At 40.9% G+C, this 24,133-nt stretch overlaps 1 protein-coding gene across 1 annotated transcript in view; it reads left to right on the forward strand.

Moving 5' to 3' along the window:
* Positions 1–24,133, forward strand: part of LOC144752376 (butyrophilin subfamily 3 member A1-like) — a 493,909-nt gene that overhangs the window by 307,478 nt on the left and 162,298 nt on the right. Inside the window, exon 23 of the mRNA XM_078640312.1 lies at positions 4,215–4,235. Coding sequence (XP_078496438.1) covers positions 4,215–4,235 — 21 coding nt within the window. The remainder of the gene's footprint in view (positions 1–4,214; positions 4,236–24,133) is intronic.

The following is a 24,133-nucleotide window of genomic DNA, read 5'->3' on the forward strand; positions in this document are numbered from 1 at the left end:
CCTGGCTCTTTGAGCAGCAGCAGCAACCCCTCCCCTCAGCGCCTTTAGACCCTCACGGGTAAGTAGTGTGCTCTACAAGTACTCTGTGATAGATTTATTGATTGATTGCTGTATCATGGACAAAATCAATTGCATTCTATTATGCAGTTTGCATGGACTCTTCAAACCTTGAAATCTGGGCGGGTGCCTTGGGATTACATGAACATGACAACGTTGTTATTGCCTTTTAATTTGACAATTTATGTCAAAGAAAGATGCCACATTTTCACTGCTGCATATTGAAAAACTGGAATCATTACCATTTTTAGTGGCTGAATCGAATTCGGCAGTTTGGCTTATCCATGGGTTAATAACTCTACCTTTTCTTTTGTTTAAATTTGAATCTTGCATGAAACACTATGCCATAGGCAGATTTGAACCCTTAGGTAGCACCTTTTTACATGAAGTGTGGAATCTCCTGTTTACATATAGGTGCTTGAGGGAAGGAAAAATGGTTTATTTAAAAGGTGAAGATTTTACTTCGACACCAGATCACTCTCTTGTCTGTAGAAATCTGCAATTGCACTTTCCGGTAATATTACAGCGCCTAATCTTGCATGTGTTTTTAAAGGCACTCCCACCCCGGCTATTACACCAACTTTCACGTTGTTAGCAAACGGTAGTTATTTGTTATTGAATAATGAAGATTGCTGTGGTATTCTTGCTGGTATTCCGTATATCGTTACAGTTTCCCAGCGTGTAGTTTGCTGTAAGAATGTCCTGTTTTCTCCGCCACATGGGATGCTTGATGTTTCCATCTGACCTTCTATTCTGACCTTAAAAGCAGAGTTCAACAAGATGAGTCAAATAAGAGCTCTATTGTCCCAGAAAGAGGTCACTCTTACATCTGCGCGTGAAACATTAGTCCTTCACGTTGCAAACACTCGTACTGAGGTACATGCCTTATTAAATACTGACCTGCCCCTGCATTTTGGTGCTTTGATTCACACAATCTTTAATGCCTCGTCAACCACGGGCCTGGCGCACTTTTTTAAACTAGTAAGTTCTGGCCTTGTGACCTCATTCCAAACTATATTTGGTGTGATCCCTGCATTTTTTCATTCGATTTTTTCGAGTTTCTTCTGAGGTTTCCTGTTAATTCTCACTTTAATGCCTCGTCAACCACGGACCTGGCGCACTTTTTTAAACTAGTAAGTTCTGGCCTTGTGACCTCATTCCAAACTATATTTGGTGTGATCCCTGCATTTTTTCATTCGATTTTTTCGAGTTTCTTCTGAGGTTTCCTGTTAATTCTCACTGTGTGCTGCTGTTAATTTGTTTACTCCAAAATGGATGCACATTCTGTGCCCCACAACGATCTGCCCCGGCTGCTCCAGCTAAGTAAGCGGATGCTACAATACTATGGATCGCTACCTCTGGCGACTGGTTTGTCTTTCCGGATCTCATACTTTACTTGCATGCAGCCTGTTTTCCATTGCCTGGATTGTGGATTTGAATGGGCCCTGGATTTGTGTCTCTGCAACACGGTGTCTCCTGACCTTGATTTTAATCTACTAATGAGTCCCTTAGTTGCTCATGAAATAGATTGTTCTGGTTTCAGGATTATGGCCTGCGCATCGGCTCATGGGGTCATGGGCAACTGGAACATATAGGCTGCGGATAATGACTTTCTGGCACGCAGTTATCTTGAAGAAAGCCCAAGTTGCCCTCTGATTCTGCTAGAGGCTCTGGCTATTGAAGAACATGTATGTTCATTTCCATTACTTAATTGGATGGCTGAAATGTTCATGGATGATGAAAATGACTTTCTGTTGGAAACAGTTGCAACATACGGTGCCTATACATTGTTGGAATGAGGCGTGGCATTTTTTTGCACTCGTGAAAAAAAATATTTCTCTAATGCCTTCATGTTTTTGTTAATTTTTTGAGGTCTTATGCACACCATGGCCACTCGTGAATGTTTCTACTGACTTGGTTGCTTTTTAATTCGGATTTTCACTCCCAATTATGAAGTTTGGCAAAATTCCTGAACTTGGTTCTGTCTCATTCGAACTTGAACTTTGCGTTCTATGAATCTTGCCCCCTTTCTTGTGCGTTCCCAGATCAAGGGAGGGTGTAGTATGGCCTCGGGCCTTCTTTGCGCGCACGTTATGCAGCATGGCTTAATAGAAGTTTAAACACAATTTTACCGTTTACTGCTTTTTCACACAACACTGCATAGCTGTTTTTGTAAGTTAGCCTTCACGAAGGTCTACACATGTGAAAAGGTTTTGTTTTAAACATCTCTAGACTTACATCGTGCCCCTGGTGTGCACAGTGATTGCTAAAGCCGTCAAGGTGATAAAAACATGTTAGCTGTGTTTTGGCATATTCGAGTAACGCTTTCTAGACATAATAATTTGGCAGCTGCGAGCCAACTAAGATTCTGGCGCCCCTATTATACACACACTCGCCATGATTTCACACACGTGGAAGATTTCCGTTTCCAGGGATGCAGAGAGCCTATGCTGATCCATATGTAATTTACTCCTACTGAGCGGAAAGATAATAGGGTCCCCCACACAAGCCTAAGAGACCTTCTATAGTTTATAATACATAGTTCCTATATAGGGAGGGTATTAAAATTGGGCGCTATAGGACCCGTTTTCACCATCATTGTAATATGATTTCTCCTTTTGTATTTTATGGAATTGTAACCATGCTGACCATATTATTTTTAATCATACGTCTGCTTATGTTGGCTAAGGTACTGCACATGAGATCACATTGTTAAAATAAATATTTTAACCTTGCAGTGTTTCCAATTTACTCCTGTTGTGGACTGGTATGAGCGTATAACAAAAAAGTGTTCTCACTTCCCCCCTGAGATGGTCCTAAGCCGCTTGTTCTAGGTTGTCTAATCATTGGTTACTTTGCTATAGGACGAAGAGCTAATGTGACACTGATGCTAGCTGGTTGGGGTTCTCTAGGTACTGAGGTGAGTTTCTGGCACAGCACAATTCACTGATGTCCTGGGTCTCTGCACAGTTCTGTGTATGAGCAGGATCCTTGCAACAGTGGCTTTGAATGTGGTATTCATAAATGAAACAGGTGTTAGACTTCCATTGTGTCACAGAACGCATCTTGTGAGATTTATTTTTTCCAGCATGTACTTATTATAAAGAATTGCTTAGTGTGTTATATATGAATTGGAGTCCAAAGGGATTTCTCATTCATACTGGCACTTTGGCTGAGTTCTTGCACCTGGAGGTGAGAAATGAGACCCATGTGACTCTATAGCAAAGGAGATGCAATGGAGAATGCTGAATTCCCAGAGAATGAATCATATTTGTAATGCATTGGCACTCACCCACCTCTAGGATGGTATAATTAAATACTTAATCTGGCTTCTTCCCTTGGGAACTGGATAATGCTGCTGTGTTCATGAGCTGGCTTGTTCCCAAGTATCCCAGAATGTACATTTCAATACAACCTTAAGTATAGCATTTCCTTCCAGTCCAAGTCAGCTCAATAGCATCTTAGTTCCAGATGTACAAACATTTTGAACTGTGTTTGCTTCACAAAAGTGATGCAAAGCACCACAATTTTTAGGATGTATGACATTACAACCCATGCTTTTACCACGCATGCTATTACAACACAGCTTTTACAATGCCTGCTGTTACAACGCATAGCGCTTTGGGGTGCTGGATAGTGAATAGTTTAATTTACTATTCCAACTCCTGTCCCGTGGATAGTAGGGAAGGTGTTGGATAGTAAATTAAAACTATTCCCTATCCTAGAGCGCCCCCCAGTGCAATGCGTTGTAATGGTTTTCGTTGTAAAACCTGCGTTGTAAAAGCACTGCGTTGTAAAAGTTTCGTTGTAAAGGATGTTTCCCCAATTTTTAATATGAAGTTAAGTTTACGCACTGATACGAAGTTTTTACACAGCTGAAGAATTGGTGCACCCAGTTGCTGTTCGTGTAGTGTTCCAAACGCAGATTTATTTTTTTGTGTTTAATTCAAAATGTCAAGTGCTGATTGTGTTGTGACATATTCTATCTCATCATTTTTAACACTGTTTCCGTCATTTTTGTGAATTGCTTTAGTTACACTCTAGCACAGTTGTCATAATATTCAAACGTGGAATATCATTTGAATGTTTGCCTTTGAAATTTGGCACCTTTGTGTATTAAATCTCCACAAGTAACATATCTGTCGTTGAAATTTCAGACACTCTCCAGAAGGAAAAAGGTATGTGAAATTGCATTAAAACAAAGGTAAGGGCAAGCACAAATCTAGTCAAGGAGACTACTTCTGTTAAACAACTTGCCTGGAGATTGTTCATTGCCTGTCTTGCATTATTTCCTTGTCATGATGTTGGGAGCTATATTTTGCTCTATAGAGGCACTATACTGCACGATGTCTCCTTTATACTAAGACAGAAGTCCCCTACACAGTAAGAAAGGCAATATCCAAACCGCAGAGTAGCAGAAAACACCAAGATGCTCACCAACTGATTGCACTCCAATTAGATGCTTCTACTCCTTTTTCAAAATCTTCAGAAATGCTAATTATGAAATGTGTGTTCTACTATAGGTTATCTGAGTAGACATATCAAAAGATGAATTTCCAAATGACTCTAGGTTTAAAGAAAATGATTATGAGGTTCAAAAAGTTCAACATATTGTTTGGTACTTATTTATGAAGCCTATTTATGTTCTGCAATGAATGTATTACTTTTCAAAGACTCCAAACCAGTATAGTGCAAGGCAACTTGATGTCATATACTTAAAGAAATATGGCCACGATTGAGTGATTTTTTTTAAAGTATAATGAGTGTGAATGTGATAGGTCAGTTTGAAATGCATAGGCTATCTATGACTATGTGAAACAAAATATCTTAAAAATATGACATTTCTGATATTTTCCCAAAATTAATTAAACACTGTCCAAATAGCTAGTGCTACCCTTTCTGATTTTCCTTAATCTGGTTACTTTCACTAGTAGGAAATGTAGAAATAAATTGCACATTCTCAAAACAAGAATAACCTTTTCATTTCTATATTTTATCTGATAGGTGATTTAATCAAATTAAGCGGTATGTTTTTAAATTGAGCAGTGATAAATAGATTATATATTTTTTTAAACTAGTGAGCTCATAATAAATAGATATTTGTGTACACAGACAATTTCCAAAAAGAAAAAGGGGAGTGCTATGGTTATTCTTTAATACAGAAGCATTAGTTGAATTATGATCCCTTCTAGTGGTATTTTGCTGCTACTTTACAGAGTAGATCATGTATCGTAGCCTAAGCATAGAAAACAGTTTTTTGTGGAATTAAAATCAGGAACTTTACTTGCTTCTTGCTTAAAGCTCTCAAAGTTTGAAATCCTTCTTTCGTGATACTATGACTCTGGTAAATTGTCTGGAAATAGAACAACAGTTTACGAAATAAGAACAGAAATTTAATTTTCTGTTTTCTTGCTTAATATCATACTAAAAGTATACTAAAAGTAAAGGGCACCCATTTTATATTGTTATCCTCCCCAGTCTTTACATCATTGAGATGAATTGTACTCACATGGGGGTCCATTATGATATCGGGCGGATTGCCAGATTTCCCCCCGCCATATTAGGATGGCGGTGGGGACCACGGCGGACGGAAAGACTGTCCGCCATTTTTCCGCACCGGTCGCCTTGCGACCGGGGCGGAAAAGGAATAATATGGTGGCGGTGTCTAACAGACACCGCCAGCCATATTATGATGTCTGGTTTTCAGTGCCTTTCCGCGGCGGCGATGCCGCCACGGAAAGGCATGCGGTCTTCAGTAAAGATGGGGGGTGCACATGGGAGGTACCTGAGGTACCCCCCTTCATTGTCATTTACAAAGCGGCAGGCACCGCGCGGTGCCTGCCGCTTTGTAAATGACAATGTGAAAGTGCATTTTCAGCAACAATGCTGAAAATACAGGATGTGCCCGCCACTGTGGCGGGCACATCCTAATAGCACCCCCAGGACCCCCACCCTTATGGCGGGCGGTCCCGATTTACGATGGGATGACGGGCGGGCAAAGTCCGCCCGTCATCCTAATGAGGCCCTTGATGCACTCTACAGTTTACTTGTGAAGGCTTCAAATGCCACCTTTAATTATGTCAGACACTTCCTCTTTGTGAATTTATTTTCCAATTGCCAGCTGACAGGGTCTGTGACCTGTCTGTCTTAGAAATGCATTGCATATATATATATATTTAAAAATATGCATTTCCATAACATAGCACACTTGGCATTTTCAGGCTTGTTGTGCAAGACCATCTTCCTGGTCCCCTTCAGCATATAGAAGGAAAACTCAGGGAGGTGTAATTAACAGTATGGAAATAATGAAGCTTATTATAAACTGGCAAATGCTCCACCCTGTCACTCTTGTAATATCCTCATTCTTAGGGGTGTTTTTCATGGATGGAAACCTTGGCCTATTGCCTGCTTGTCATTGGTCTACCTGGTGATAGTTAGCCATATTCAGAGAATAGCTGCATTTCCAAACTAATTCTCCTCAGAAGATTCATTCGAAATGTAAATCCATACATGGCTCCATACATAGGGTCAAACTCCATATGCCTTATAGACAGTTATTTTTAATTAGCAAATTTCAACTTTTGCAGGTGTTTATTTAAATCCTAAAATTCTCATGAGCAGGTTATTTAAATTTGTTAAGTACCTCTCGTTAGAGTACTCTAGCCTCAGTTTAATAATCACTCAAGAGAAGCACGGAAGAATTAGAATGTTTTTTCCAATTAGGAACAGTAGCCATCCACCAGGGAAACCCAGGCCATAGCAATTGATGAGTTATGAGGCTGTTTTATGCCACACATCAACCCAATAAGTTAAGAGATGCATAGAGAGCGTAATAAGTATTTAATTCTTCAGATGCCTGAACCAAAATGATAATAACCAACATTGGGCATTGATGGCCATTGCAGAGTTGTTAATAACACTCCCAGTTATTAAAAAGTACACAAGGCTAGTCATTAATTGCGTTGTGTGTGTGTGTTGTATGGAGACAAGGAACTTATATCTATAATACCAATCTGTCTGCAGTGCCAAAGCTCAAGCTCTGTAATATTTGAATATTTGAATCGTCAAAGTACAACTTCATCCATAGGACTGTAAACATGAGCAGTGTTTGAACCCATCATGAGAAACAAGTAGAATCCACCCTCTTCTTAGGTACAAGGAATGAGTTTGTCTGGCCAAGAACAGCCTAAGAGGTAAATGTTGCTGCTCCAGAAACCCTTTACATCTTGGAAAACTATTTTTATTTACCTACAGTCATCCTGCAGTGATAGTTAGTAGATCCACCAGGAGCTGCCCAGTGCCTTAAAGTTGTTAAAATATGTGTCAAGAATACTATGACAATTCTCGTTCAGACTTTTCAATTTCCATCATTTTGTCCTTTGAGACTCTAGGAATTCAATTTAGAGCATTTTCCAACCTTTGCTATTTCTTTTTATAGAATGTGTGATGTTATAGAGCTGTTTAAAATAGTAGAAAGGCCTGCACCTTGTGTACCCGCTATCCAGGAATGTTAACACCTTAGGAGCTTCGTAAATATACCTCCCCAGTGCTGCGCTGTCCATTATCCAGTGCTGAACTGGACGTCCAACGGTCGCACGCAGCACTGGGGAGGTAGTGCCCGTGACGACCGTTGGCCGACGGCAGCACTTAAAGGGTTAATGAATGTTAACTAAATACTATCTCTATGATAAATGATTTGGCACAATTCCTGCCATTCTTGTCTTGTCCTATTCTTGCTTTTTGCTTTAATATCTGAAAATCCTGTAATTGCTTACAAAATAAAAAGTAGAAAAAGATAAAAATTGGAAATTGTATACATTAAAATTTCAGATAACGGATCATACATAGAGACAACGTTCCAGACATAGTTATATAGGCAAAAGCTTTGCCGGTTTTTAGCCCGAACCTCAATTAGAGGCGATAGTGGGGGGAAATACCTTACAGCTGGTCACTGTTTATGATTCATTCTCGTACATGCTTCTTAGTCGTGACAGGAAATAGCTAACTTACTATTTTATAACTAAATCATAAGCATGTTGGGTGAATCAGCCGAGAATCTCAGGCACAATTTACTATTTACTGCTTAAGCAAAGATAGTATAAATCTCAATGTTAGGTGGACCAACCTAGAATTTCATGTACAATGTTGCTATTTACAACTTAAGGAAAGATAATATAACATCTCAAAAAAGCATAAGGCAGACAATAATGACACAATAAAAATGTTAGATTATTTCTTGCTGTTGTCGCTAACTATGAAATGCATCTTTGTATTTATTTTTATAGTCTGTTTTAGTACCATTTATTTTTTATGTTCTAAATAAGTAGTTTATAATACATCTTTTTAAATACATTTCCTATATCTTAGTGGCTTTGAATGTGGTATTCATATATGATACAGGTGTTAGAGTTCCACTGTGCCCCTTAACTCATCTTGTGGGATTTATTATTCCCAGAGAGTACTTATTATGAAGAATTGCTCGGTGTTTTATATATAAATAGCGGTCCAGAGGGAGTTCTACTTCATACTGGCACTTTGAAATCTAGCACCGGGTGGTGAGAAATGAGACCCTGTGACTTCATGGGAGAGGAGATACCATGGAGAATTCTATCTCCCCAGAGAATGAATCACATTTGGAATGCTTTGGTATTCAGCCACCTCTAGGATAGATGTTATAATTAGAAACCCTAATCTGGCTTCTTCCTTTGGGTATTGGATAATGCTGCTGTGTTTATTAGCTAACTTGATTCCAAGTATCTCAAGGCTTACATTTCAATCCAACTTTAAGTATATCATTCATTTTCAGTTCAAGTCAGCGTAATAGCATTTTAGGAACATATTACAGGGCCTTTATGCCAAATATAATCCCAATAAATTAAGTGATACATAAAGAGTGTAACAAGTATTTAATTATTTGGATGTCCAAAGCGAAAGGATACTAACTTACATTGGGCATTGATGGCATTTTCGCTAGTGTTGGAAAGTGGATTATTAGTAGTGGTAAATATATATCTACTACTGGCAATAAGGCCACTAACACAGACTAGGGCTCAGAATTGGTCTCATGACATTATTCCCATGCTCAACCCTGGGCAGCTTGGCTGCGATCAGGCTTAATTTCAGAAACATGTTGGTAAAGCATTCAAAAACATCAATTCAGTAAATGATTAAGACACAAAAGACAATAAAAATCCAACTCCAATTTATGAAAATAGGAAGAAAATTATCTTTGAAATGGCAGCAAAGGAAAAAAAATCCAAAGTAAGAATCTGTAGATATGAATTTTTAAATATTTAGCACTATATAGTACATAGAAACCTATTGCACTTATTAGTACATCTACTCTCCGCTAGCCTGGCACAAAGCAAAAGTTTCAGGCCGACAGCGATGGAGCTCTGTGCAGCTTCCTCTTGCGGCAGACCTCAGTCACAGTTTTTACCTTCTGACTTATAAACTTTCCTGGAGCTTTTACTCTCTGGGTCCTTCGATGCTGTCTACCAGTCCATTCTTGACTTTAGTCGAGCTCCCGCTCAAACTATGATAGTCGGACCTCCAGAGCTTTTCAGTAGGACAAACCAAGGATCCAGGCCAACTCGCAGTTGAAGGTGGGCACCTTAACTCACGCGGTTGGTGACGTTCAAGTCTTTTACCTTTGGACTTAAAACTTTTAGATAGCTATTTCTGCTTTTGTCCCTCGATGCTCTTCACTAGACTGGGTTTGGTCAGGATTTTCCGGCCTGCATTCCAGGGAGTTTCTGGTCAAACTCTGGAAGTCGGACCTTCATTGCTTTTCAGTGGGATGAACCAGCATGGCAGGCCAGCTCGTGGCTGAAGGTTGCTGGCTTGTCTGGTTAAGTCGAGTCGGTCCACTTATGGAGCTTTTTCCAAAGTTGCTCCAAACTTCTGTAAACTTCTTGGACTTTTTCCTGAAGTTAATTTTGGGGTTCCAAAGTGTCTAAAACACAATCCAAGGGTCTGGAATCCTCATGATGGTCCTTGAAAATTTGGAACTTCAGTTCCCGCAATCTACTTGGGATTCTTGGTGGTGATGATGCAGGTTAACTCTGTTAACCTGCAGCTTGTAGGGACAGCACTCTTTATTCCTCTTGAAGCAAGTTAGTCCCCCAGGGCTGTAGTTACAAATTGTGCACCAGAGGCAGTCAGTCAGAGTGTAGGGCCTGGTTTGTCCAAATAAAACTTCCAACATGTACCCTTCTTCTTCTCTTGTTTCAAGCAGCAGCTCTGAGAAGCTCTGCCCCTCTCAGATATTTATTCAGTGTTCAATCAGGAGGGCACTGCTGTGCAATGCGGTGCAGAGCAACATCCCAGAGCATGACCCTTTCCTCCTTACTGTGCCACAATGGTGTAGGAAAGTAGGATCTGCTTCTTTTGGCCACCCCACTTTTTGCTTGATGTTATACTGTTTTTGACTAGTGTGCCTGGGATCCTGCTACTCAGGACCCTAGACTAACTGCTTTCTCCCTAAAATGTTATGCCATGTACTTAGGTACACTCCAAATTGTATGCTGGGGTACCCTTGTCAGAACCCTAGTATATGGTACACATGTACCCAGGGCATAGGTACCCCAGAGGCATCCCATGGGCTGAAGCATGTATTATGCCACTCTTGGAGGCATATTAAACAGAACTACAGTTCTTCCACTGCAGTGTGTTTAAGCTCTTGTTGTATTGCGTTTTAGGATCCGAGTGAATTTGCCAATATATAGGTACAATTCACATTGCCCTAATATAGGCATACAAATCATTCCCTTATTTAGACATAGCGAATGAAGACCAAATACAGGTATGGCTACTTCCACCCGTATCAAAACGTCACAACGATTTCTTGGAAAATCGGCTTAAGCAGTCAGGGAACTTCCCTTGCCTGAATTTTGATTTGTCCAAGAACTCATGTACTTTACAAAGAACTACTGTTCCCTTGGGGTTCTTTCCTGATGTTATTATGTCCGACTTTACGTCAAACTAGACCCCATCAAGGTATAAATATGCCTTCACTTGCTCTAGCAAGACACGGTGGTTCGGAGCAGTTCGACTAGCTACTTGCATGACGCAGCTCGCTACAGCAAGTGCCGAAGGAAGTCGACCCTCCAGCTGACACACTGATCGAAAGGCTGCATTTCTCTCAGCGAGAATCCAGATCCAGTGTTTTCCAAGCTCCCTTTGTGGGGTGTTGGGAAATCGAGTCCCGAGACTGAGATACCAGACCTTCTTCATTCTAAAATAAGGTATAGAGTTGATTAGAACCTAGAGAAACCTTGGATAGATTCTTGACAAAGAAAACTAAACCTAGGCTACACCACACTTACTCCTTCCTACGTACTAGGCTTAGGTTAGGTACATTAGGCTAGGAGTATTTTAGAAGCACCAGTTGAGTACTTTTAGCCCTTGTTATTTATGTATGTATTTAACCTTTTCAGCGCGACCACGTTTCCCCCTCCGGTGCTGGGCCGTAATAAAAACGGGCGTGGTCATGACGGAACGGTTCCGTCATGAGCACAGCTCAACCGTAGCTCATGACGGAACCGTTCCGTCATGAGCATGGAAGGGGTTAAATATGGTTTAGAAACCATACAATGCTCTTACAGTATTGTTTTATAATATTGTTCTTGCTGTACGCATTATACTTTGCAGTCTGCATTACGATTGTAGCAGTTCACTTTACTTGCATGAGAAAGAAGACTGTTCAATAAAACCTTTTATTGAAAACGCCTGTCTCTCTATTTCTCTGCACCTCTGTAGAAATGAAGCATGCACGAGTGACTGAGTGAAATACTTATCTATTGTTTCCGCGAATCTAGAAATACTTTTCTTATTCTTGGGAAACAAGGTTGTCATGTTAATGCAGTTGTCAGTAACTAATCCCTTCTTGTGAATTTGAGAAAGTTTCTAGTGACCTCTCAGCTAGCTGGCATTCACTATTAAGTTTAATATATTCAATAGAGACCTAGTTGATCTCAGTCCTACGTCTAATCTATAGGATATATTATTCCAATGCGCAGAGCCTATAGGGAATATAGGAACTACACTACATGGTGCCCGACGTTTGGTAAGGCACTAATTTAACCCCAGATACTAAAGTAACTCAGTCGTGCTTTTCTCAAAGACCCCTTTTTTCCCGTAAAAATACTCCAATAGACGTCTGGAATGGGTAAAAGGATAAAATATCCGCCATAACTGACTAGGACGAAAATCCTATGTATTAGTTTTTGGGTTTTTTCAACGTTGAAGGATTCAGTGTTCCAAAATATTGTGCATCTTATCTTTGTTTCCTTGAACCTTGCTCTGCAACTTTCATTATACAATGACCGGAGACGACAATAACGCAACCGGTGGAGCTGCATCCCTACCCGGATGAGACGTTACAGGGTCCGACAAGATGACTTGGATGCTATAATCATCCCAAAAAATTTAAGGAAAGCCATCACTATAAAACTTATAACAATTGGCCTATCATCAAGAGGTGGTAGGGTAATTTTTGTGATAGAGGCACATGAATATCGGCAGACATAGGTATTCTATTTATGACTTATCTTCCCTGATGCAAACTCAATAACACATGTGTTTCACTTCTATAAAGTAGAGTAACATCCAACGGAATACGTTCCTTTCGATGATATTGAAATTCCGCTTACTTACCAAGAGCATGCACTCTGGTTTAAAGGCGCCCTACACCATCAAAATCACATTACCAGGCTCGGTTCACTAGGGAGCAACATGGCCGTTACTAGCCAGCTATACACCACATCCTGACATTGAAGAAATGTCAGGTGAATAACTATTAGTTCAACTAAAACAACTAATAAAAATACATAGACAATTAGTTCAATATGTCATGCGGACTCTAACAGTCCAACCTCCTATAAGGATTCCACAACACACCCCTTACCAGGGGATTACAAATAAAATCATACCACAGACTATACAATCAGTCATTGGTAAATTACCTGCAAAAAGGGAACAAATTCCATTCTAGATACCTCAAAAAATTACTCAAAACGAGGCAGTATTTCCTGATGCCACCCCTCATGAGAACACACAGAATGTATCAATCTGTTTACAAATGGGGATCGCACCACACCTGGAAGACTGCGACACTTGGGGTACAGTCTTTCTGCAATCTACCCAAAAACACATGGTGTTCCGTCTATGGCAGTAATACCAGACGTCCTGAAACAGATTCAAAATGAATACGGGGCAGAGCCTGCTTTAAATCTAGGTATGAAATTACTGAAAGATTTCAAACAGGTCTCAACCATAATAATAGCTGCATCTGTGGCGATCCACCAAAAGTTAAGTAAATTTGATGTAACCGAGCAACTTCCAAAACTAGCCAGAATAATTTAAAAATCCTATGAAGAACTAGGTAGAGACAGTTTGGGTGGTAAACCAGCAAAACAGAACACTAAACAGACTTCTAAAGAGAATCATTCTCAATCCCGAGGTAGGTCTCCTCAAAAGGAGCCCTCTGAAAGGAGGTATAACCTCAGGAATAGGGGTAATTTGAGAAAACCTGATAGATATCAAGATAATGATACACGTTCCTCTCGTACCTTTCAGACTTCATCACAGAAATCGGAAAGTAGAGGGCGATCAGAACAAAAGGAAGAACGTGTGAAGTCCAAAGACGTTCCAAAAAATAAGAAAACTCAATTCACCAAAAAGAAGGTAGCAGGTCTAAAAATCAGACATGCCGAGGATCTTGAGGATACAACTCAAGAACCGGGAGTAAGCTCAGACAATGTTAGACAGCGCAGCAGAAGTAACCGTAGCTCGCTAGATCTTGAAGGATCCTCTGGAGACAGTGGACTTGAATGAGTACATCCAAGTTGAAACTGCTGATAGCAGGGTTAGTGTCCCGCACAAGTTATATGAAATAACACTCCGGATGGAGGGGGACATTACTAGAAAAATAAGAGCCCTCTTTTGGGAGAAGCTCTCTAAGGGTTATGACATTTTTCTATCTGAAAACTGATATGTTATCTCCGTGCACTCCGTGTTTGTGATTGGTACTCCTATAGTTCGTGTTGGCGCGGGCCTTGTCACGCTGTGTCTGGCAGCGCCTTTATACAATTGAAAGTATGTTGTGATAATATTAACACTAAGGTCGCGCTCCTTATAACATAAAACGTAATGTTTCTTCACAGGTTAAAATTTCTTGATTGATTCAATGAATATTTTATGCTTTTTTCACATTATTTCTTTATTTGACGCTTACATTTTCTTTAAATCAGTAATTTCCGACAATTCATTTTAATCATGAACAAGAATAGCGTTTCGTTGTGCCCAATGCATTTCGGGTTATCACATTAACCCTTCATCAGGTAATCTTTAAAAGAATCATCGACGATGTATTTTTAATTTGGAAAGGAAACAAAGAACAACTAGCAAAAAACATAGTGAATTTGAATAATGTGAACCCAAGAATCAAGTTTACGTATTCAATTGAAAAAGAATCTATCTCCTTTCTAGATGTACATATCACAATGATGAATCATCAAATACAGACAAAGGTTTTCAAGAAAGCAACAGACGGTAATTCTAGTTTACTTTTCCAAAGCTTTCATCCTGAAGCTTTAAAAAAACATTTGCTAAACTTCACAATTTATTCGCATAAAAAGAATCACCTCTGATGTTAATATTCTCAAAACATCTCTAAAGGAGCAACAACAACAATATACTGCAAGAGGATACCCAAAAGAAATACTAGATGAATCTTTAAAAAAACTGAGAAGTTAACCAGAGAAAGTTTGCTTAAAACTTTTAGTCATCCAGCAACACAAAAAACTGCATGTGTTTTGAAATATTCTACAGCAGCACAGAAAATCAAAAAAGCCATTAATCGTCATTGGGATCTAATCAGAACTGAACCAGACCTAAAAGAACTGTACAATGAACAAGTTACCTTTGCTTTCCAAAGATCCAAAAACCTCAAAGAAATTCTATCCATCAAAGAAGAAATTAAACCACCGTTCAAAGGTATGATGAAATGTCTAAATTACATTCATTGCAACAATGTGATACCCGGAAATATCTTGATGCATCCGACAAAAGGCTATAAAGTAGACTTACGATACTCAGGTACATGTGATAGTAGCAATGTCATGTACGCTATCAAATACCCGTGCGGCAAGATATATGTCGGTCAGACAGAAAGAAAAATCAAAGTCAGAGTCTCAGAACACAAGAGTAATATCCACACTATGAACACGAAATCCACTATCTACATGCATTGGCTTGAAGCTCATCGCCAAATCTCACAGTTAAGATTCACCATACTTGAGATACTGCCACAGCGCTGCGACATGGATCCTGTCAAACAACGATTGAAATCTGAATTCTTGTGGATCAAAAAACTTAATTCCCTACAACCCATAGGGATGAATGATCGCATAGAGTTAGCATGCTTCTTATGATACCATATGATAGAAATCGACAACTCTAATTCAAACTCTTCTTTACCCACCTTAAGCATCATCAGACAATTGCTTGAACTTATCATTTGAACTGATAACTGGCAAATTTGAACTGTCCTTTATGTTTTCACAATGTTCTCATACTGCTGTAGAATACTAATGCAGCTCAGCATCAATATTGATACTAATTGTAGTACTGATGCAGTTTTACTGCTGATGTCTGTTTTATTATTGGTTTCTCATATTTAAACACTTGATCCTTACATTTGTATTAATGTTTTCTATTATTTATATAATTATATTATATGTATAAGCCCCACAGCTAACGCTTATCAAAACACGCAGTTCACATTGAAACATCCAAACGCTAGAATCTTTATTGTTCCTCATTGTTTCTTACCGAGAGATCGTCATCACGTGATCGGAACTTTATCCAATCCAAATGCGATTCTAGTATTTGCCGCATTGCAGCTGATTTTTAATATTACATCTATCGGCCCACAGACGAAATGCATCCTGCAGTATTGCGCTACTCATAAAACTCGTTCAGAATAGCTTTTTGTTTACATCCCTTTAACGTTCTTGAAAATATACTGCAGATAGCACACAGACGGAACTTCGTTCCTATCAGAGCTTGTCTCTCACATACGCTGCACTACAGCAGCCTATCAAAATGCTTGATAGTTCTGACAAAATGAGTACGATAAATGTAACCGCGAATCCCGCACTGGTGAACACGTGACTATGTACGCGGCCTATAAGATTTACTTTTATTGGCTACTCACGGAACTGACATTCTCAGAACTCTGGAAATCGTTCACGCGTCCCGACAGGTAAGTTTGTCCCTTTAGTTTAAAATTGACGGTCATTTTTACCGCCCAAGATCTCACACGGGGATGTTAAGCCCAGAATTATAGTGCAGATCTCGGCTGTTGACTTTAAACTTTAAACGTTGTGACTCACGTTAATTAGTTGTAGAAATTCATTTATCTTTAAACACTGTATGTGATTACAGGAAGACCTCTTTATCATGTAGGTGACACACATTTACACATCGAAGTTAATTCTCTTATGATTCAGAGCAGTTTAAATCAATACACTTGAAGATAAATTTGTTGGATTCCCGGTTTTTCATTATTTTACTGCACAGTACTAAGCATGACATATGATGAACATGTATGTTTACATTAATAATTTATATTGTTATGAACTGAATGCTAAGATCCTGTATGTCTCTTTACAGACCCCTGATGAAGGGTTAATGTGATAACCCAAAATGCATTGGGCACAATGAAACGATATTCTTATTCATGATTCTTCTAGCTGAAGAAGACTGGCCACTTGAATTTGTCAGGGAATGCCCACATGGTGGAAGACATTATTATGCCAGCCTTCTCCAACCATATTCCGATTCATAAAAAATACACATATGCCAGAAAATGGACAGTCGCCCTGTGGTATATAAATAAATAATACCGGATCTATTTTTGTCTAGGCATAGCAATAACAGATAGCTCAATAAATAAGAGTCAAGATTCGAGGTAGTAGGAGTTTTTGCAGGTTTATTACAGCATAAAGGACAGGAGCGGGACAACCTGCATAGGAATAGGATGGCAGGGCCCAGCAGCTGCCGGGGCTGGATCTGGGATGAGCGCGCTAACATTTAATAACAATACACGATCATATATACTAAAACAGTTGCATTACAATACATACGATAGGCGGAGCAGTGGGTGTGGTCAATAGCAGTCGCGAAAGATAAGGGTGAAAGTAGGTGTAACAGAGGCGTATACATAGACATGTAATGCAAACGTAACAGAATATGTCATGAAGGGGGCGGAAACATGGAGGGGGCTACCTAAGGAGCCGGGACCTCTGACCTAATGGTGCGCGCAAGCTGGCAATGACGTGTTACTAGGAGAAGCTGGGGGCTACGAACTCTGTGCTAGGAGCAGAGACTGAAGTCTGGAGAGTCAGGGCGACATGTACCTAAGCACTATCTAGTATCTGATGTTTAGAGAACATGTTGATAGAATCCAAAAGTTATCGGGGTAAAGGCTAACAGACTCTAAGAATGGTGCATGCATTATTCTACATGTAGTGCGTGATGAAGAATATTAAATGACCATTAAATGCAGTATTTCTCTAACGTGGAGACGTAAAGGCTAGACAATGACGGAAACTATTGATGCGATTCAGTAGCTTTAGGAATGCAGAGAAGGAGGACTGAACTGATAACTAGAATCATAACATACTCTTGGCAGACTCAGGGGCAGAGCCAGGCTGAGCGGGGCACTGTGAGGCAGGAAGTAAGTGAAGGGTCAGGGATACAGGTGGGGGCTGTATCGCTCCTCAGCGAGGCTTCAGGAGACAGGAGCTGAATCTGGTGTCCAGGCCCTTTTTAGGCCTAGAAACGGGGACTTTACAATGGAATAACGTGCACACTGAGAAACGTGGCAACGTAGCTTTACATAGGCCTGATATTCGTAGTATTCACGAGAACTGGAAACTGACATACTAGAGGTGGACACAACTGTAATTGCGTCTTTAATCGAACATAGGGAATACATATGCATATTAATCATGCACAGATAACATATGATGGAGGACGCGTAGGGACACAGAACATGGCAAAATCTACTTTTCCACATTCCCTCCTCGTCACTACGTTTCCATCAGGAAACATCAATGTTCATGATACCATCTATCATTTCATACAGCATCAATTGTTCGTCTCGAATTTTCTGGGAACGTGTTTTAGAACGGGACTTGGGACTAGGAATACAAGAGGTAGCACAAATGCCGCAAATCGCAGGGCCACATTGTATACAGAGGCAGCAGCTGAATATGATCGCTACGGCAATACCTAGAAAGGACAAGACTTTCCATCCCCAAGCGGAAATTATATTCCAGAACCAACCGGACCATGTCCAGGTGCCTGGATCTTGGTGTAACAGATGGGCAATTTTATGGAGTCTGGTTATAGCTGAATAAACAGACGGCGCGTTATTTGGAATGAAAATGCAGCAACTAGATCCGATGACTCTACAGGCCCGCCCCTATCGGCCAATATGACGTCAAGGACGAGACGATTCTGTAAAACGACAAATCTCATAGCAGATTGCTCTTCGGTTAAGTTACCTAGAGCAGAGGCAGTCTCATTGACTACTACTTCAAGGGTTCTGGTTAATCTACGAATTAGCTTACTATTCTGGATAGGTCCTATAAAGAAGAAGAAACCTCTATTGAAATCTGTATACTGTTCTAGAGCAGTTTCAGTATAATCGACAATGGGGGACTCCCTTCTATGTCTAAGGTGTACTAGATGTGTGTTTCTATGGTAATCAGATGGGGCTAGGAAAACAGGTGGCAGTAGGAAGGCAATGTAACAGGTTCCCTCCCAATCGAGGGGCAGACGAACATATGCAGTTTGACCACAAATAAAATAAGAATGGCGTGAAGCTTTGAAAATAGATTTCCCACTGTCACTATATTTGACAATAGTAGTACAATCGCTATGTCCTACATGTACGGAACCATTATTTCTAACACATAATTCGCCTTTGACTGGTAGTACTGAAATAGCAGGTAAGTCTGGAGTGGAATCAGACTGAACATTCAGGACCATGAAATTCGAAGAATAATTACCTAAATTGTAAACTTTGTTTTCTAGATCTAACCCTGTTCTGTGGGGAAGACCTTGCTTGTCTGGAAAACATGTACTGTTAAGAAAAGACATATCTGTTAAAGATGACGTTAACGTGGACCATGCTCCACACGAACCATTATGTGAAAATGGATAAGGAAAGAGTGGCAGAACTTCCTTCGGTGTCTGGAAAGGGGGGAGTCGACCACACACCCAACAATTTGTGGCATTGCTGGTCTGGTGTGAATAATGTAACATGCGGATAACAGAATTATTACGCATAGCGAGGCGGTAAGAGAGTTCATGAGGAGGCAGATCACTAAACGTGTGCTCTACTGTAACATTAGAAGACTTATTTACATGAGGAACTGGAAAATACAGATAAAACGCATAACTGGTGCAGGAAATCATAATACTGAGAAATAATATGAAACATAGAAAAACGATACATCGGATTGAGTTTTGACTAACTCTCTCACTATGGGGGTCTATTTTATACATGTCAGAAACCGGTCTAACCGTTTCACCTAGGGGAGGACTTAGACAATCAAACTGGCTGACTTATTTTACTAGACCTTAACTTAAGCTTATACTCCTGTTGCGGAGTTTTCTCTAACAGGGAGGGTGCAGTATCATTGTCTTTTGCGGGACAGTCCTTAAGAATAGTACTTTGGCAGTCCTTTGAATCCTGGGAAATGTTCTTTGAGACTGACTTCAATCCATAACATTTTTTAATATGCGAAAGATGCACCCAGCCTTTGCGTCCCTCCAACTTCACGGCTGTACGGGTGGCCAGGAGGACCTGTCGGGGTTCCTTCCAGCGAGGCTCCAGCGGACTTGAGCGATCGAAATTTCGCACTAGGACCATGGATCCGGGAACGATTTCATGCGGTGCCACCTCGGTATTGTCTGGAAATGCGGTGGCAACCTGTGAACGACAAGAGTTGAGGGCAGACATCAAGGAAGCTAGGTAATCTGTCAGCATATTACTTGAAACATCGGTAATACTTCGGGGTCTAGGTGTACCCCACATGTTAGGGGGGCGGCCGAAAACGACCTCATACGGGGACAGACCTGATCTGGAATGTGCGACCATGCGCATATAGAACAGAGCGACTGGCAGAGCTATGAGCCAGTCCACACCTTTCTCTTGACAAACTTTTGCAATTCGAATTTTCAGGGTCTGATTATGTCTCTCTACGAGACCGGCTGCTTCAGGATGGCGTACACAATGGAACTTCCACTGGTACCCTAACAAAAGGGAAACATGTTTTATCAACTCAGATGAGAATGGCTGGCCGTTGTCAGAATATACGACCCTAGGGAGTCCGTAACGGGGGAAGAACTCACGAACCAACTGCTTGGCAGTGGTCGCGGCTGTGTAATCAGGGACTGGATATGCCTCCGTCCACCTGGACAAAGCGCATACAACTACAAGGACATACTTGAAACCTCGACATCGCTCCATCTGAATGTAATCCATCTGGAGGACTGCAAAAGGGTGGTCAGGGGGCTGGAATCCACCTTGTTCCACCGGGACACTTTTACCTGGATTAAACTGACAACATATCATACAGGTACGGACCTTCTGCTTGGCTGCAGCTCGTAAATGCTTGTTGAACCAAATATTCTGGATACTGTCTAACATGGCTTTTTCTCCTAAATGTGCTGGACTATGTGCGGTATTAATAATGACTTGAACCATAGAGTCGGGGAGAAACCATGTGGCTCTACCCTTTGTTAACCATCCCTGATCTGTCTGGACCCCTCCTTGTTCGGACCATTTCTTGATTTCATCGGGAGTAGCATGTAACTGGATATCTATGACATCTTGAGTAGGGTCTTTAACTGTCATACATGTAGTCAGATCTGGAGTGTGCGTCTGTGTCGGATTAACTGAAATGTCTGGAGTCTGAGCTGTAAGCTTGGCTGTGCGATCTACCAGATCATTACCTTGAGAAATAGTGTCAGTAACTTTCGTATGTGCTTTGCACTTCATGATAGCAATGGATGTCGGTAAATGTATGGCATCTAACAGAGCCTGAATAAGGAGACCATGCTGAATCTTGGTTCCATGAGAAGTCATGAAACCTCTCTCTTGCCAGAGCACTCCGAAGTCGTGTACAACTCCAAATGCGTAACGTGAATCTGTGTAAACATTAACTTTCAGGTTCTTGGCGTGTATGCAGGCTTGAGTCAGAGCAACTAGCTCTGCTGCTTGAGCAGACAGGGTGTCAATACGGTGTGTCTCTATAACGTCGGTGTCGGTAGTCACTGCATACGCGGCTACTAGTTCTCCTGTACTTGTTCTCATACATGAACCATCCACATAAAGTGTCAGGTCGGGATCTGGTAATGGAATATCTGTCAGATCTTGTCTTGGCTTTGTCATGATGTTGACTACTTCCACACAGTCGTGTGTGGCAGAATTCGAAGTAACTGATGGTAACAATGTAGCAGGATTTAAAACGTTGCAGCGTCTGATTTCTATGTGTGGCTGGAACAGTGTCAATTCATAACCTGTTAAACGTGCAATTGTCAAGTGCTGAGTTTGTGTTCGGTTTAAAAGAACTTCCACGGAGTGTGGAACTTGTACTGTCAAGGAATGTCCTAATACTATGGAATCACTTTGTCTGATAGCTAGTGCAGTGGCTGCAACTGACTTGAGGCACGCAGGCAGAGCCTGGGCTACAGGATCTAATGTGCTCGAAAAATAAGCACAAGGCTTGTATTGTCCTGCTTGATCTTGTGTGAGGACAGATAATGCTGTACCTTCGCGTTCAGTGACGAAAAGTGTAAAAGACTTACTGTAGTTCGGTGTTGCTAGAACTGGAGCTTGACATAGGGCTTTCTTTAACTCATTGAAACTAAGTGTATGTTCAGATGTCCAAGGGAGGACAGTCGATACGGCTGCCTCCTGTGTTGTTAACTGTATCAGTGGCTTGGCCAGAAATGCATACTGAGGAATCCATTGTCTGCAATAAGAAGTAAGGCCGATAAAAGCACGTACCTCCTTCTGGGTCTTGGGCTGAGGAAGACTCGCTATTAACTGGATACGGTCTGGTGTCAACTGCCTACCCCTCTTGGACAGTAAGTGTCCTAAGTAGACCACTTGCTGGACACAGAATTGAAGCTTAGAAGGGGACACCTTGTGTCCCATCTCGGCTAGGAAATACAAGACTGTAAGTGATGCTCGCTCGCAAGCACGTTCAGAACGGGCTGTGATCAGTAGATCATCGACATACTGGAGCAGGGCAGTGTCAGTTGGCATGTGAATGTTGTCTAGTTGTCTCTTGAGTGCTTGACTGTAAATACTAGGACTTTCTGTGAAACCTTGAGGAGCGCGTGTGAACATATAGCTCCTTCCATTTAAACAAAATCCGAAAAGAAACTGGCTGTCTGGATGAATGGGGACACTGAAAAACGCGTTCTTGAGGTCTATGACAGTGAAAAATGAAGCTTCTGAATCAATGGCTGTCAATAGGGAAGAGATATCTGGGACAACTGGGTACTGGGGAATAATACATTTATTAAGCTCTCGGAGATCAATCACTAATCGATATACTGGAGGTGCATTCGGATCAGTACGTTTCATAACTGGAATGATCGGAGAATTGCATACATTGGAGTCAGTTTCTACAACTACTCCTTGAGCCATGAGCTCGTCAATAATTTTGGATAAGGCTGCTACAGCCTCAGGTGGCAATCTGTACTGTCTGATTCGTGGCAGGACTACACCTGGCTTGAGAGTCACACGATGGGGTGTGATTTGCATAAAGCCAACATCAGTTGGACCTTGCGCCCATAGATGCTGCGGAACATTGGACAATCTCGGATCAAAATCTCGTAATACATAGTGACCCTTGAAGTCGCGTAGGAACAATCGTATTCCCTCTGGGGAGCAGCATATAACTGCACCTAACTCTTTCAGTGTCTTAATGCCTAATAGATTTTCTGGACATGACTTAGTAAGTAACAGATCAGTAGTGCGGGACAATGGACCTACTTCTAGAGTAACTGGCTTTGATATTTCATTTACAATAGGTTTTCCTGAAAATCCAAGGGAAACATTTCTTGAGCCTGAGAGCGGAGCCCCTGGAACTTCGGCGTGACTTATAGTGGTCCTACTTGCCCCTGTATCAATCAAAAACTTTCTATCTTTCCCTAGTACTTGACTATGAACATAGGGACCTTCTTGATCTACAGGTATCTCGATGAGAGGCAAGCCTACCTCCCTCTCTAGGCTGTTTCATGAATATGGCTGATACTCTGGATACTCAGACTGTGCATACTGGTACATCTGCTGTGTAACATGCTGTGTTGCAGCGATAGGCTGCGGAGCTGTAACTGTCTGTGGTGCATTCTGTGACTGCGGAGTCTGTGAAACTTGCTCTTGTCTAGGCGGACGTGGTCTTTCTTTAGTCTTACCGGTAGCTATGTTGTGTTTCAGAACTGCACACTCGTTTATAAAATGACCTGGCTGTTTACAATAATTGCAGTTTCCTTTAACGGGAGCTGCAGGATGACTGGCTTGATTTGGTCCCCTCTTCTGACTATCTTGAGGAACAGATTGTGCAACTAGTACTTTCATTTTCGTGTCTTTCATACGTTTTCTCTCATGTTCTTGCTCTTCTCTGATTCTATTCTGGTGATATTGAAGCATCTGTAACATTTGGGACGGGGTATTAGCTTGCCAGGTACTTTCGACTTTCAAAACTTGATTCTTAATTTGTGGACTTGAATTCTCGACTAATTTAGTAACAAAAAGATGAGGGTATGACTCGCTACTTGTCTTGAGGCCACTGTTTATGGTAAAACATTTTTCAAATCTGGAATAATAATCACTAGTGTCTTCGTCTTGTTTCTGTTTACATGCTGAGATTGCATCCCAGTCTTCCTTTTTAGTTGTCAATAACCTAGGCAAAACTTGTATTAGCAGTTCAGGTAATTCTTTACATTTATCTCCAAGACCGGTACCTGGTACTCGTGCCTTGTC

The sequence above is a fragment of the Lissotriton helveticus genome, chromosome 5_1 (assembly GCF_964261635.1).
Source record: "Lissotriton helveticus chromosome 5_1, aLisHel1.1, whole genome shotgun sequence".
Taxonomy (NCBI): domain Eukaryota; kingdom Metazoa; phylum Chordata; class Amphibia; order Caudata; family Salamandridae; genus Lissotriton; species Lissotriton helveticus.